The sequence below is a fragment of the Marmota monax genome, unplaced genomic scaffold, assembly GCF_021218885.2.
Source record: "Marmota monax isolate L192 unplaced genomic scaffold, Marmota_monax_Labrador192_F-V1.1 WCK01_AAM20220418_F8-fsc00218, whole genome shotgun sequence".
Taxonomy (NCBI): domain Eukaryota; kingdom Metazoa; phylum Chordata; class Mammalia; order Rodentia; family Sciuridae; genus Marmota; species Marmota monax.
Window position 1 is genome coordinate 669,869 of NW_026694764.1, and position 15,805 is coordinate 685,673.

General features: G+C 47.3%; 1 protein-coding gene across 2 annotated transcripts in view; it reads left to right on the plus strand.

Annotated features, from left to right (window-relative positions):
* Positions 1–15,132, plus strand: part of Kif1c (kinesin family member 1C) — a 24,698-nt gene extending 9,566 nt beyond the window's left edge. For both annotated transcript variants that reach the window (XM_046425051.2, XM_046425050.2), the window contains 7 exons: positions 4,815–4,894; positions 6,140–6,234; positions 9,462–9,545; positions 9,956–10,142; positions 10,258–10,330; positions 11,487–12,101; positions 13,913–15,132. In XM_046425051.2, coding sequence (XP_046281007.1) covers positions 4,815–4,894; positions 6,140–6,234; positions 9,462–9,545; positions 9,956–10,142; positions 10,258–10,330; positions 11,487–12,101; positions 13,913–14,599 — 1,821 coding nt within the window. In that variant the 3' untranslated portion in view covers positions 14,600–15,132. The remainder of the gene's footprint in view (positions 1–4,814; positions 4,895–6,139; positions 6,235–9,461; positions 9,546–9,955; positions 10,143–10,257; positions 10,331–11,486; positions 12,102–13,912) is intronic.
* The last annotated feature ends 673 nt before the right edge of the window (positions 15,133–15,805 follow it).

A 15,805-nucleotide genomic window follows, 5' to 3' on the forward strand; every position in this document is an offset into this window, starting at 1 on the left:
AAGGCCAATTTGAGCAGAGCAGGAACTTCCAGTCCCACCAGGGAACTAGCCAAGCCTGTCTGGTCCATGGTGCAAAGCAGACTGATTAGGTTGTAAGTCCAAACATTGCTAGGACCAGACAGGGTCACTGGGTTCTTTTGTCAGGAAGAGGTGGTGGGTTACTGGAAAGATTGCTCACTTTATTTTGTAAGGTCAGATCCATCTGGAAAACTGAGCAAGCAGGAATCATTGAACCATTGTTCTGAAAAAAGAAGAGGACTTTGCTTTGTCTGGCCCAATTTGCAGTGAAGGAATGAGAGAACTGTGTGTGTATAATTAAGAGTGGCAGGCCAGGCTGAGAGGCCTGGTTCAAGGCTGGGTACCCAAGGCTTTGGAGTCCTTCTGAGGGAGCAGACCCTGGGGGCCCAGTGACATCTTGGGCATGGTGGCTGCAGATGGTTCTCAGTGTGGCTTCCAGTCATCTTTGGATGCTCATATATGGGGCATTTCCATCCAGTTGCAGTGATGGAGAATTAGCAAAGGAGTGGGGAAACTGAAGAGGAGGACATTTCTTCCCCTGGGTGGAAGTAAGTGGGGTGGGGTGTGCTCAAAATTGCTTAGGGATGCCATCTACTATAGCTCTGAGATCAAAACTGGAGTTCTTGTTTGTTGGTATAGGGATTTAACCACTTTACCACTGAGCTACGTTCCCAGCCCTTTCTTATTTTTTATTTTTAAGTTGCTTAGGGCTTCACTAAGTTTCTGAGGCTGGTCTGGAACTCCTAATCCTCCTACCTCAGCCTCTGACTCACTGAAATGACAGGCATGTGCTGTTGCGCCTGGCTGCTTGTTTGTTTTTAATTGTTTTGGTAAAGAGAGAACATTCAAAGTACTAAAAGGTGTATGTGGTGAAAAGTAAGTCCTTTCCCCTCAAGTTCCCCTCCCAGAAGCAACCTCCATTATCGGTTTCTAACATACTTTTCTAGAGGTAGTTGTGCATGTACAGTCATGTGTTATATATAATTATATGCATGTGCACACACATACAGCCTCTCTTTTTAATGGTAGTGGTTGCATACCTTATTATTTTTATTTTAAAGGTTACTTTGCTTTTTTCATGGTGTCAGATTATTCCATCCTGTAGATGAGATATGATTTAGCCACCTTGCTCCTTATGGACATTTCGTTGTTTCTCCTGTTCTTTGTTTCTACGAACAATGCTACAATGAGTGATTTTTGGGGGGTAGGTACTGGGGATTGAACTCAGGGGCACTTGACCACTGAGCCACATCCCCAGCCCTATTTTGTATTTTATTTAGAGATAGGGTCTCACTGAGTCCTTAGTGCCTCATTTTTGTTGAGGCTTTGAACTCACAATCCTCCTGTCTTAGCCTCCTGAGCAACTGGGATTACAGGCATGCCCCACTACACCCAGCTTACAATGAATGATTTTATAAAGAGGTGTTGTCTGCCTAAACAGATTCTTATAAGTGAAGATTTGGTGTTTTCCCGGCATGTCTGAGGTCCTGGGTTCAAACCCTACTATCAAAAAAAAAAAAAAAGAAGAAGAAGAAGAAGAAAAGAGATTTATATTGCTAAAGCGCCCTCTAAAAATTAGAACCATGATAATTTATACTCCTAAGAACAACAGAGGCCTGTTTTCCCCTCCCTACTACTTTTTTTTTTTTTTTTTCTTGGTACTACGGACTGAGCCCAGGGGCAATATCCCCAGCCCTTTTTACTTTTGAGATAGGGTCTCTGTAAGTTGCCCAGACGGGCCTTGGACTTGGAGTACTTCTACTTCAGCCTCCTGAATAGCTCAGCTTATACATGTGCACCCCCTGCGTGGCTCCCTTAGCCTTTTTAACATCTAAGATTTATCAAACTTTTTTTTTTTTTTTAACTGGAATTTAATCCAGGAGTGCATTATCACAGAGCCACATCCCCAGCCCTTTTTATTTTTGATTTTGAGACAGGGTCGATTGAATTGCTTAGGGTCCTGCTAAGTTGCTGAGTCTGGCTTTGAACTTGCGATCCTCCTGCCTCTGCCTTCTGAATTACTGAGATTATAGGCAGGTGCCACCATCATCAGACTTTTTGATCTTTGTCAGTGTGATTGGTGAAAATGAATGTATTCTTACTTGGGGTAGTTTACATTTGCATTTTTTCTCAGAATGGTGAAGATGAATGTATTCTTATTTGTTGCTGTGGTGCCAGAGGTCAAATGCAGGGCCTCATACATGCTAGGCAAGTGCTTCACTACTGACTTATATCCCCAGCCCGACTCATGTTTAAAAGGCACATGTGTTTCAGAGGGAGAGCTGTTAGACTCACCGGGGAAATAGGTTTGGTGGGAAGTATCTCCAATCTTGTGATGAAAGGGTGGAGAATTGGGTCCTAGGGGAAAAGCTACAGTTTGTCTTGGAGAGGACCAGGTTGCTTAGGGAAAGCCTGCTCTTGCTGGGACCCCTACTGTTAGGCCTAACTTCTTTTTTAATCAGTGATTGTTTAAACCTGGCTTAGAGCTTTCTTCACAGGGGCCATAGCTAGAGGGGAGGGGAGAGGACCAAACTCAGTTCTCCATCCCAGCCTGGGCCTGATTGGCTCTCTGCTTATCTGTGCTTGACATTCTAGGCTCCCAGATAAGGTTTCATTTAAACAAAGAGTTCCAGGGCTGAACAGAAATTGAAAGCATTGCCCCAAATCATGTCACCTCTCCCCAGGGATAGATCCTTTCTGCTTCCAGATCCAATCAGTGTTTGCCAGTCCCAGAGCAGGCCTGACATTGCAATATAGGGATGGTAATGTCCCTTAGGCAAGGTATGGTAGCAGCAATCCTGGGGTCCCTTGGGAGGACAGACATGGATACCCATCATATCAACCATGGACACATCCCTGAGTACCCCCCCAGGGGGCAGGGTGAGTTCCAAAGAAATCTGGGCCTCCACTCCTGGTTGTTTTGCCTCAATACACTATGCTTTTCTGCTTCTACAGAATGCCTTTTTTTTTTTTTTTTTTTAATTTGTTTATTTTTATGTGGTGCTGAGGATCTAACCCAGTGCCTCACACGTGCTAGGCAAGTGCTCTGCCACTGAGCTACAACCCCCAGCCCTGCTTCCATGTTTTTGTTAGAATGTTTTTCCATGGAACATTCTTCCCTCTGCATGTCTGGGCCCATCTGAGGGTCAGACTAGATCCCATGTTGCCTTTGCCACGAAGTGCTCTGATCCCCCTGAACCCCTATAGTTCTGTACTTCATTCCTCTCTTCATGGAAGTCCCTTCCAGAATATGGGGGCACTTCCTTCCCTGGGAAGGAAGGAAAGTAAGAATAAATGAACAAACTAAGCGAGGTCATGATGTCAGAAACTCTTCTATAAGGCATCCATTTTCCCCCCTTGTAATGAGTGGTGTTTCCACGCTACACCTTACCTCCCAAAGTGATTTCCTTACTGACAGAACAGCAGAGTGTGTGTTTGATTCGTTTGTGTCCCCATTCTGTACCTCACCTTGGTGAGGTAGAAATCCTACAGTGAATCCTTGTAGGTTGGAGGCAAGGGATCTTGTATTGGGTCAGAAGACCTAGGAAAGCTTCGTGGAGAAGTGGCATTTGCAACAGACTAAGTGGCATTTGCAACACAATAGAAGTAAATGATTTTGACAGATGAGGTAAGGATAGGTGGGGAGGAGGGAGATTGTTCCAGGTGGGAACTCAATCAGGGCTTTAGTCAGGAGGGCATGGGGCACCAGCTGGAGAGGTTTTGGTAGGAAATTAATGATGTGGCCTCATTGTGGTGCAGGCAGGAAGCTGGGAGACCCACTAAGAGGGCACAAAATCAGACATACCTGAAGCAGGATTGTGCCAGAGAGTGGACAGTTGTGGGCCAAGGCTGCAGCCATAGAGCAGGACTTCTGGCTTGCAACCAGTGACAGAGTGGGTGTGGAGGGAACAAGACCTGTGTGCTCCCCAGAATTTCATGCCTGGTGAGGGTGGGGTGTCATAAACAAATCAGGAAAAGGTGCTTTGCAGGAGAGGAATGGGTTGGGTTTTCAGCATAATGATCAGCTAGGTAATTGGGATGAGTTTAGTCACAGAGGCGTTAGGCAGGAACAGTATCAACCAGTTACTGTGGTGAGTGACCCTGGCCTGAGGTGAGCAGGTCCAGAGAGGGCTGGTGGCTGAGGAAGCTGGGGACTCTGCCATGAGAAATGGAAAGTGTTTTATTGATTGATTGGTACCGGGGATGCAGTCCAGGATCTTAACACATACTAGGCAAGTGTTCTACCACTGAGCTATACCCCAGCCTAACATTTTATTTTTAAATTACAAAAGTAATCTATGCTCACAAGACATTTGATATGTAATGAAAGGTGGAATGTACCAATTTCCTCACCCAATTTCTTCTCTTACTCTTCAGAAGTTGCAAGATAGATTTTAAGGAAAGAAATTAAGGGGGTGGCAGAATATAGGGCAGAGAGGACAGTGCAGGTTGGCTCCAAGCCTTCCTGTTGGGGAGCCTGGCAGGCTGGGGCACCTCCTAAGAGATAGGACCTTGGGAGAGGTTACTGACATGAGAAGGGTGGGTGGTGGGGTTGGTTTTTGTATGTAAGGAGAGAGTGGTTATTATAAGAAGTGGAAACCATAGAATCAAAAATGCTCCTCAGGGCAGAAAGGAGGGTGGGAGCACTCTTCAAGAGTGAGAGCAGCGTGAGCAGCAGGCAATGTGAGAACCTGGAGTTATGTCTACTAATGGGAGCTCCTTTGTTCTCTCTCTTTATAACCATCCTGGCTGGTCCTCATGAGCCTTCTCCTGATCATTCACTTCTACATCCTTAGACTCCCCACCTGGTGAACCTGAATGAAGACCCTCTGATGTCTGAATGTCTGCTCTACCACATCAAAGATGGCATCACCAGGTAGCATGTACCCAGCAGCCTGTGGGGTAGCTTCTCTTTTTTGGGTGTGGTTATAAAGTATGACTGATTGGCTGGCTAGCTTGCTTTCTTCAATACTGGGGTTTAAATTTAGGGATGTGCTACCACTGAGCTATGCCCCTAGCCTTATTATTATTATTATTATTATTATTATTTTGGGACTGGGGATTGAACCCATGGGTACTTAACCACTAAGCTACATCCTGAGCACTTTTGTTTTTTATTTTGAGACAAGGTCTTGCTAAGTTGGTTAGGGCCTCGCTAAGGTTTGAGGCTGCTTTTGAACTCTTGATCCTTTTGCCTCAGACTTCCAAGTTACTTAGATTCCAGACTTGAGCCACCATGCTCAGCCTTTTTTATTTTTTATTTTGGGACACGGTCTCACTCAATTAACCATGCTGACCTCAAACTTGCAATTCTCCTGTCTCAGCCTCCCAAGTAACTGGGATTACAGTTGTACATCATATCTGGCACGATTCCCTTTCTTGGTGGTCACTGGAGACAGTCAGTGTGTGTAGTCAAATGCTCTACTCCTGAGCTATACCCACAACCCCAGATCTATGGACATGTGCTTCCACAGTCCTGGTTGCTCTCCCAATGTCACCTCCCTTCTCTCTTCCTCTTTTTTTTTTTGGTTTGTTTGTTTTCTTTTCTTTTTTGTGGTACTAGGGATTAAATCCACGGCTTCACACACTTACAAGCATTCTACCACTGAGCTACACTCCCAGCCCTCTCTCAGCTTCTTGACAAGTTGCTGAGAGCACCTGTTCGGTGGCCATCCTCTATCCCCCAATTTGGTGAGGGCAAGACGTTTCTTGAAACCAAACTGATCCAGCACTTCTGGGGATGGCTTCTGATGGCTCATGGTCAGGGGGTGGTACCCACATGGCAAACTCAGAGGTTGAGGACTGGTAGCTTCACTGGCTAATGCTAATGAAACCCTGGGGCTCAGTGCCTCCCGTGGTTAAAGAGAGTGAGCGTTCCCCTGCCTCTCCCAGTGAAGGTATTTGTGGCTATCCTGGGTGAGCCTTGTGGGTAGAGAGTTTGGGATAATTAGCCCTAAATGTGGGTAGGAGGTTTATGGCTGAGGGTGTTTATCCAGTCCAGCCTTGCTTCCTTGTCTGTAAAATGGGAATAATTATGCTGGCTCATCGAGTTGGAGGAATTGGTGTTTGGGAGGCAGATGTCTGGAACATGCTCAGAAAATGTTGGCCCTTGCTTCCCCAGGGTCGGCCAAGTAGATGTGGATATCAAACTGACAGGACAGTTCATTCGGGAGCAACACTGTCTGTTCCGGAGCATCCCTCAGCAGGATGGAGAAGGTAATGATTGGTGTGAGCGGTTGAAAACAGAGTGACCAGAAAAGAATAGAGACAGATTCTATCTTCCATCCCACACAGAGGCCTGGGTCTGGCACTGGAGAGTGTAGCCATGTAGAGGGGGGAATATATTCTTATACTCTGGGCTCTGAGCTCATAGGTAAGTAGTGAGGGTACCAAGCCTTTGGCTCTGTATATGGTCAGGGAGCACCAAGGATCCCAGTAGAAATAGAACACTGCAATGTGCCAGAGAGTGGGATATGCTCCTGTCCTTAATTTTTTAGCCTCAAATAGCACCCTGGTCATTATATATAAATACCCATCTTCATCTTAATGGAATATCTGAATTTATCTCTGTGAGAAACCCAAATTTTTCAAGCTATGATGATGAAGTTTTCTGACGTTAAGGGGTTCATGTGCCTCTGTGGTTCCAAAACTTTTGGAGACTTTAGCTCTTAATGTGGCCATAAAGCTTTCAGGAATCACAGGTTCCAAGGGTGAAGGTGGAAGACAGTCTGACGTCAATAAAAGAATTCTCATGCAATTTAAAGTGTATTTTTTTAATGGTAGTGGGAATCAAATGCAAGGTCTCATGCATGCTGAGCAAGCATCTACAACTAAGCCACATCCCCAGCCCCATCACACATTTTAGAAATAAGAAGTGGCTGGGTATGGTGGCACACACCTGAGGTCCTGGCTGCTCAGGAGGTTGAAGCAGAAGGATTGCTTCAGCTCAGGAGTTTGGGGCCAGCCTGGACAACAATGAGACTTCATCTCAAAAGAATAGAAAAGACACTTATAACATAGGTGTGTCTCTGTTCAGGGTTACAGTTTAGTTCAGGGTTTGGTTAGCTTAGTCATTGTGGTCTGATTCAAGCCCCCCAGTGGCAGCAGATGCTTCTAGCATTTTGGTTGAAAATCTTGAATGAGTTAAGTTCAGTGAGTTATTGCTGAGTTCCTGTTCTACGGTTCCCTCCAGCCTTGTGCCAGGAAAGATTTTAAAGCCTTACGATGCCTTCAGGGCCAGCCCACCATCCAGGAGCTCTCAGGGTGTTTGGGAGAAGACAGACATGGGCAACAGTGTTAAATAAATCACAGTAAAAGCAGTCAATGTGTACGTGCCCCAAAGGGGGGAACTGTAAAGGCTGAGTCTGTCTTACAATTCTCCTGTCTCTGCCTCCCAAGTAACTGGGATTATAGTTGTACATCATATCTGGTTCTTAAAATTTGAAACTTGACGTGAAACTGTTCGTAGTGTCACATGCCTATAATCCCAACAACTGGAGAGGCTGAGGTAGGACTATTGGAAGTTCAAGGTAAGCCTGGGCAATTTAGCAAGATACCGTCTCAAAATAAAACATAAAAAGGGCTGGAGTATGTAGCTCACTGGGAGAATTCTCCTGGATTCAAACTCCAATACTGCAAAAGGGAAAACAAAACAAAACAAAACAAAACAAAAAACAGACTTGACTGGAGACAGGCAGAGAATATGGGCAGCATAGACATAGAAGTATAATTATTGCTCACTGACCATCTACTTGTGCCTGTGCATTTTCTCACATAGTTCATTGGTGACTGAACAGGGGTTCTCGGGTTAGATAATTTGCCCAAGACCACACAACTAGAAAATGGCAGAACTCCAACTATAGGATGGCAGGCTCCAGGAACTATGCTGTGGGCTGTGCTCTGGGCTGCCAGATTGTTGTGGGTCCAAGGATAGGAAGGAAGCTGCCCTGACCCACTGGCCCTGTGTTCTATCCACAATACCTACCCTGTCCTTTAGAGGGGACTTCAGATTATCTGTTTTTGTTTTTGTTTTTTTAATATTTATTTTTTTAGGTGTAGATGGACACAACACAATGCTTTATTTTTATGTGGTGCTGAGGATCGAACCCGGGTCCAGCGCGTGCTAGGCGAGCGCTCTGCCACTGAGCCACAATCCCAGCCCCAGATTATCTGTTTTTAAAAATTATTAGAATTAAATAATTTTAAGTTTTCTTGTTTATTGTTTATATCTTACGAGTCAGAGGTAAGTTTTGACGGCAGGGCTTTTTGCTTTTTACTGCTTTATTAGGTTTCAGGATCTAATAAAATAGTGCTTGAGTAAGGGTGCAGTATATTTGTAAATCAGTGAATGTATTTTGGGGCATGGTAGGAAATATGGAATAAAGGTGGGATAAACTGTCACCCCTTAGATCTGCTGGCATCCTGTTCTCTCATGGCTGTTCCCAGATGCATAGTGCTGTCCTCAGCTGACTCTCTCCCAGTCCTCCTCCTCTCTGTTGTTTCTGCCCATTGAGATTTGAGTCTCCCTCTGAGCATTGATTGACTCAGAAGTCGCCACTTTCACATAATCCTTTCCAGTCCTCTTTCCCTAACCCAAGTTTCTTCTCTGCTATGTTTGTCCTCTCTGTATCAAAGTCCCCAAATCTGCCTGATGTTATAATTCATTACATGTTTGTGTAAATAATAATAAAAAGTCATGTTTATGTATTATTTTATGGTTTATTTGAGTCACTCTATAAATAAAGACTTAATTATCCCACTTTATAGATGATCCCAGAAATTACATGACTTTCTCAGAGTCCCTGGCTAAGGAGTCACAGAGCTTTAGTCTTTGGGATATGGGGATCCCTTGGTAATGGTCATAGTAGCTTTTTGAGGACAGAGCTGCCACATGCATTTTTGTGTCTCCAGCAAGCATCAGGCTCAGTGATTTGTACCATGGATCACCTTGATATGACTTTTATCTTGTCATATGTCAGCTGTGGCTTGAGAAGATTAGTCAGGTGGCAGTTTGCAGGATGCATCAGACAGAGATGGGTTTGAGCCTACTGGAAGAATCCAGGCCTGGCCAGGGATAAGTGTTAATGGGAAAGGTAGGAATAGACATCTGAAAGGCAGAAGTGAAAGGGCCTTTGCCCAGTTTCACATGAGAAATGAAGCCTTTTGAGAATTATGGGTTTTCTATGCTGCTGCTGGGAGGACGGTGGTGGGTGAGTAGGGAGCCACTGCAGAGATTTCTGGGAATCGTAGTTGGGGCTCTAACCCTCCTTCTGCTCTTCCTTTCCCGTGCTGCCTGCCACCAGAGGGGCCATGGCACCCCCCACAGGTACTGGGGGTGGGACTGGTGGTGCATGTGTTTTGGGGGGTAAAGCAAAGTGGGAATCTGTGACCATAATCCACTCTTGCCTGGGTCTAATCTTTACCCTTCCTCTCTGCCCACTCAGTGGTGGTCACACTGGAGCCTTGTGAAGGAGCTGAGACATACGTCAATGGGAAGCTTGTGACAGAACCACTGGTGCTGAAATCAGGTAGAAAATGTGTCCCAGAGTGAGGGTCTGGGACGTGGCCATATGTAGGAAGTCCCAAGGCAGGGATTTCTGAGTACATCATAGGGTGTAAGACCCTGAAATAAATCAATAATAATGTAGGTGTATGAAGAAGGAGCTAGAAAGCAAAGATCAAGGAGTCAAGTCTTGATTTCTTGCTGTCCCAGCTCCCCCTGTCCCTGTTCCTTTTGGCTGATTCCTATCCCTATGGGGGAGTTCCTGGAGAATGTCAACCCAGGAGAATGTCAGCTTAGATTTCCCTCTCAGCCTGGGGGTGATGAAACAGAGGGTATCATGGCCCTTGGGATATGACAGCAAGGAGCTCTACGCTGTGGGCATGGGGATGGGTTTGCTGCTATAGAGGAGTCACTTTCCCCTCTTCTCATCTCTAGGAAATAGGATTGTGATGGGCAAGAACCATGTCTTCCGCTTCAATCACCCGGAGCAGGCCCGGCTAGAACGCGAACGAGGGGTCCCCCCACCCCCAGGACCACCCTCTGAGCCTGTTGACTGGAACTTTGCCCAGAAGGAACTGCTAGAGCAACAAGGCATTGATATCAAACTGGAGATGGAGAAGAGGTACGTGGGGGTCTTCCAAGCCCCAGGCTCCCAGCATCCTCCTGTTGTCGGGCATCCTACTGAAGTAGCTCCAGAGCCCCCCACAACTCTGCCTTCCCACTCTGCTCAATTTCAGGCTTCAGGATCTGGAGAACCAGTATAGAAAAGAAAAGGAAGAGGCTGACCTTCTGCTGGAACAGCAGCGACTGGTAAGAACAGAGTAGAGGCACACAGAGCCTGGGGTGGGCTGGCAAGCAGATGAGCAGGGAGGCCACTGTCACCTCAGTTGACTTCACTTTGAATATCCTCTGAGGCAGAGTGGGAAGTGGGGTGGGGTGAGAGGTAGAAGTGGTTTGTTTAGGAGGAAAGTTAGCAGAGATGTGATCAGGGAGGAAAATGTTATATGCAGGGAATTAAAGTTCCTCCCAGTTGACTCAGGGTTTTATCACATCTAAGTTACTGTCATTTACATAAGATTTATCTTCTCTCTCTCTCTCTCTCTCTCTTTTTTTTTTTTTTTTTTTTTTTTTTGTGGTGCTGGAGATCAAACCCAGGGCCTCACACATACTAGGCAAACACTTGACCATAATATTTTTCTTTTTTTTTAGGTACTAGGATTGAACCCAGGGGTGCTTTACCACTGAGCCACATCCCCAGCCCTTTTTATATTTTATTTAGCGACAGGGTCTCACTGAGTTGCTTAGAGCCTTGCTAAGTTGCTGAGGCTAGCTTTGAACCCACAATCATCCTGCCTCAGCCTCCTGAGCTGCTGGGATCACAGGCACGTGTCACCACACCCAGCCATATTGTTCTTTTAAATGACTTTTAAGCCTTATCCCTAGCAGTCATTTGCTGCATAATGTTTTTCAATGACAGACCACATATAAGAGGGTAGTTTCATAAAACTGTTTCACCAATTTGTAGTGCCTTCATTTGTGTCATTGTGCTTATAATGACAAAATTACCTACTGGTGCATTTCTCAGAATGTGTTCCTGTGGTTAAGAAGTGCCTTACTATAAATACACAAAATTCCAGACTCAATTAACTACTGCTAATACTTAGCCAGTTGCTATTCTAAATGTTTAATCCTTAAAACATACTTGTGAAGTAGATATTGTCATCATCTCTGCTGTCTAGACCAGCAACGGTTAAGCAGTTCATAAGAGAGATGGAGAAGAGGTATATGGGGGTCTTCCATGTGTCCTTCCAGGCCTCAGGCTCCCAGCATCCTCTTGTCCTTCATAAGAGGCAGAGTAGGACTTGAGTACATGCATGCTGAGGAGGTGTGTCCTGTGTCTTTGGGACCAGGGTGGCCTCTGGGATGTCCTTAGCTCTCTCCCTGTCTTTTCTCTCTCTGGCCCCAGTATGCAGACTCTGACAGTGGGGACGACTCTGACAAGCGCTCCTGTGAAGAGAGTTGGCGGCTGATCTCCTCCTTGCGGGAGCAGCTGCCCCCCACCACAGTCCAGACCATTGTCAAGCGCTGTGGCCTGCCCAGCAGTGGCAAACGCAGGGCCCCTCGTAGGGTTTATCAGATCCCCCAGCGGCGGAGGCTGCAAGGCAAAGACCCCCGCTGGGCCACCATGGCTGACCTGAAGATGCAAGCAGTCAAAGAGATCTGCTATGAGGTGGCCTTGGCTGACTTCCGCCATGGGCGGGCTGAGATTGAGGCCCTGGCCGCCCTCAAGATGAGGGAACTGTGTCGCACCTATGGAAAGCCTGAGGGGCCTGGAGATGCCTGGAGGGCTGTGGCCCGGGATGTCTGGGACACTGTGGGCGAGGAGGAATCTGGAGGAAATGGCAGTGGCGGTGGGGACGAGGGAGCCCGTGGGGCGGAGGTGGAGGACCTCCGGGCTCATATAGACAAGCTGACCGGGATTCTGCAGGAGGTGAAGCTGCAGAACAGCAGCAAGGACCGCGAGCTACAGGCCCTGCGGGACCGCATGCTCCGCATGGAGAGGGTCATCCCCCTGACCCAGGTAGGGAGGCTCTGCTGAGCTTTCTTCCTTCTCCCTTCATTTAGCTCTTCCCTGTATCTCCCACCTCAGATCCCAACCTCCTTCCTCTCTGTTTGAAAAAAAGCTTATTGAAATTTAACAGTCTTTCTCAGTGGAATTTAGGAATCCTATGCCTCAAAATCACCAGGCTGCTCACAAAAAATGCAGATTTCTGGGTTCCACCAAGCCTACTGAATCTACATATTTGGGGATGAACCTGTATTTGTAATAAGCTCCCCAAGTGTTTCTGAAGTGCAGTTAAAGTTTTGAGAATCACCAATGCAAAGTACACAGTTGTTAAGTTGCAGCTTGAAGACTTGGTGTGCTTACATTCTCATAACCTCCTTCTCCCTCCTGGTTGGCCGTTTACTCTGGTATGTCTGTGCTCCATGCTTTTTGTGTGTCATCAGGCTTACTACTCACAATTGCCCTGAGTGGTAGTGTTATCCCCTGTCCTTGCTTTGCATGTGTATACTCAACCCTGCTGTCTGCCAGGTCTTGTGCCAGTCTCTAGGGTTACTTAAACCACACTCCCCCCCACCCCCAGTACTGGGGAGTGAACCCAGGAACTCTCTACCACTGAGATATACATCCCCAGTCTTTTTTATTATTATTATTTTGTATTTATTTTAGTCATTTTAGTTGTTGATGGACCTTTATTTTTTATTTATATGTGGTGCTGAGAATCGAACCCAGCACCTCACACATTCGAGGCAAGTGTTCTACCACTGAGCCACAATCCCAGCTCACATCCCCAGTCTTTTTTATTTATTTGCTTTTTGAGACAGTCTCACTAAGTTACTTAGGCTGCCCTCTAACTGTGATCATTCTGCATTAGGCTCCCAAGTAGCTGGGGTTACAGGTATGTGCCACTGTGCCCAGGTGACACATAAACTTCTGCTCTGTTCTAGCTTCCTGTCCAAGGAGAGACCACAGTCAGTTGTAGTCAGGGCTCAAGGTTTACGAAGGCTTCCTTCTCTAGCAGTTTCTGCTCCTCTCCTCTTGTTCCACTAGAGCCCTACCACCTTCCACAGTTTGTTTTTTAACTGTTTGATACACTCCAGCCTCAAGGCCTTCACACCTGCTCTTCCTTATACCAAGGTGTTTCCCCAAAGACAACCATAGGTTGCTTCTCACTTTTTCAGGGTTTCACTGAAATGATGACATTCATTTATTACTGTAGCCACACCTGCCCTGACTTCCTATCCTCCTCCTCTGCTCTATTTTGTGTGGTGTGTGTGTATGTGTGTGTGTGTACCAGGGATTGAACTCAGGGGCACTTGAGCCACATCCCTAGTCCTATTTTGTATTTTATTTAGAGACAGGGTCTCAAATTTTTAGTGCTTTGCTTTTGGTGAGGCTGACTTTGAACTCATGATCCTTCTGCCTCAGTCTCCTGAGCTGCTAGGATTACAGGTGTGCGCCACTGTGCCTAGCTGCTCTATTCTTCATCTGTAATATAACTGACAATTATTTTAACATCCCTAAGTATGTTATTACTGGTGTCATTGTACAGATGACTGAGTCTCAAAAAACTGAGGCAGAGATTACAAGGCAAAGATCTGACCACACAGCAAGGAAGTGGCAGACCCAGAATTGAGCTCAGACAATCTGGCTGTTGGGCCTGTACTCATAAACCACAACTTTCTAGCTTTTCTTATCTTCAGGCTCTTCTCTGGATCCTCAATATCTGGTCACTCCAGTTCTTTCTAATTTACCATCTTAAACCCACACATCCTCGGGATTCAGCTCTTCTCACATCCTTTCTCCTTTCTCACCCCGACCCACTCCAGGATCATGAGGATGAGAATGAAGAAGCCAGTGAGGTCTCCTGGGCCCCACCTGAAGGATCAGATGCAGTAGAGGAGGCAGCGCTCAGTGACCGCTCACCCTCCGGCCGTCCCCCTTCGCCACCCTTGTCCAGCTGGGAGCGGGTGTCACGGCTGATGGAGGAGGATCCTGCCTTCCGTCGTGGCCGCCTTCGCTGGCTCAAGCAGGAGCAGCTGCGCCTGCAGGGACTTCAGGGCTCTGGGGGCCGGGGTGGGGGGCTGCGCAGACCCCCAGCTCGCTTTGTGCCCCCTCACGACTGCAAGCTGCGTTTCCCCTTCAAGAGCAACCCCCAGCACCGGGAATCCTGGCCAGGGATGGGAAGTGGGGAGGCCCCAGCTCCACCCCAACCCCCTGAGGAGGTCACTCCCCCACCCCCAGCCACCCCTGCCCGCAGACCTCCAAGTCCCCGCAGGTCCCACCGTCCCCGCAGGAACTCCCTGGATGGAGGGGGCCGATCCCGGGGAGGGGGTTCCACACAGCAAGAACCCCAGCACTTCCAGCCCAAAAAGCACAATTATTATCCCCAGCAGCCCCAACCTTACCCAGCCCAGCGGCCCCCAGGGCCCCGATACCCACCGTACACTACTCCCCCGCGAATGAGAAGGCAGCGTTCAGCCCCTGACCTCAAGGAGAGTGGGGCAGCCGTGTGAGTCCCACACACTGGGCAGAGAGGGTCTGGCCAGGCCCTTGCTGGGAGAAGGGAAGATGCAGGAATCACTGCTTCCCCAGAAGCCCTCGGGCAGGGAGGCCCAGAGAGGACAGAGAAGGTCCGAGTAGGTGTTATAGGACGTGGGGTGACTGAGCTGGAGGCTGAGAGAAGGAAGAGGGCACGGAGTTGCCAGGAGCAAACCAAAGTGAAGGAAGAGCAATAGGAAGCTGCCTTGGGGCCACCCCTTGGACGGGGAGTCCCACAAACGCTGCTATGGGGGGGTGGGGGTGGGGCTGCATAGCCAGTGTTTGACTTTCTTTTTGAGTGGGTGCAAAGTGGGGAGAGGCGCGTTCTCTTCCCCAGTCCTTGTCTGTCTGTCTGTCTGTGGTGGGTTTCTGTTTCCAGGAAGGTGTGGTGGGATCATAAGTCATTCCCCTCCCCTTCCAGGCCTCCTGCTATATTTGGGGGACCTGTTTGGTTTGGCTGGAGTCCCATGAGGATGTGGGACCCCTTAATAAAGGATAGCAAACAGAGGGTACTGTGGCTCATTGTTTGGCTTTGGGGTTATGGTAGAGGTACAGGTTGTTTTAGTAAAACTCATAGCTTTTAAGTGTCTGATGTCTTGGTAAATTTTTTTGTATTTATGTTTCCATGCTCTCACTGCCCTAATCAAATATGTAAGAATGTTTCCAGGGTTTGGGGTGTAGCTCGGTGGTAGAGTGCTTGCCAAATGTGTGAGGCCTTGAATTTGATTCCCCAGCACCAAAAAAAGAAAAAAGTTTTCATCTTGTTTTCATGTACTGACAACCTCATGTCTCCTGTCTTCAGGTGTTCTCTCCTACCAGCTGAGCTACATCCCCCAGTCTCCTCTCTCCAGAAAGTGCATTACCATTCTTTTCCTTATTTCATTTTTGCTTACCCAGTGTCTTCATCTCTACTCCCAGCACCACTCTGAATGTCCTGTATAAAGCAAAGAGGGAGAATTGTGAGGGGAGGTAGAGGGACTATAGCCTGTTGGTCCCCAACTGGCTATGGCTGATGGATTCAGAAGGATTTGGGTGGGGTGGGGAGGTCTGTGAAGTCACTTCACTTATTTGAAAGTGCTTCCCAGGAGCCCATTTCTGTGGGTAGTGTGTTGCTCAAACTTTTTGCACATACCTGTTTATTTTCATTCCAGTCTTGTTACCTGCCTCTGGCAGGGTGTATT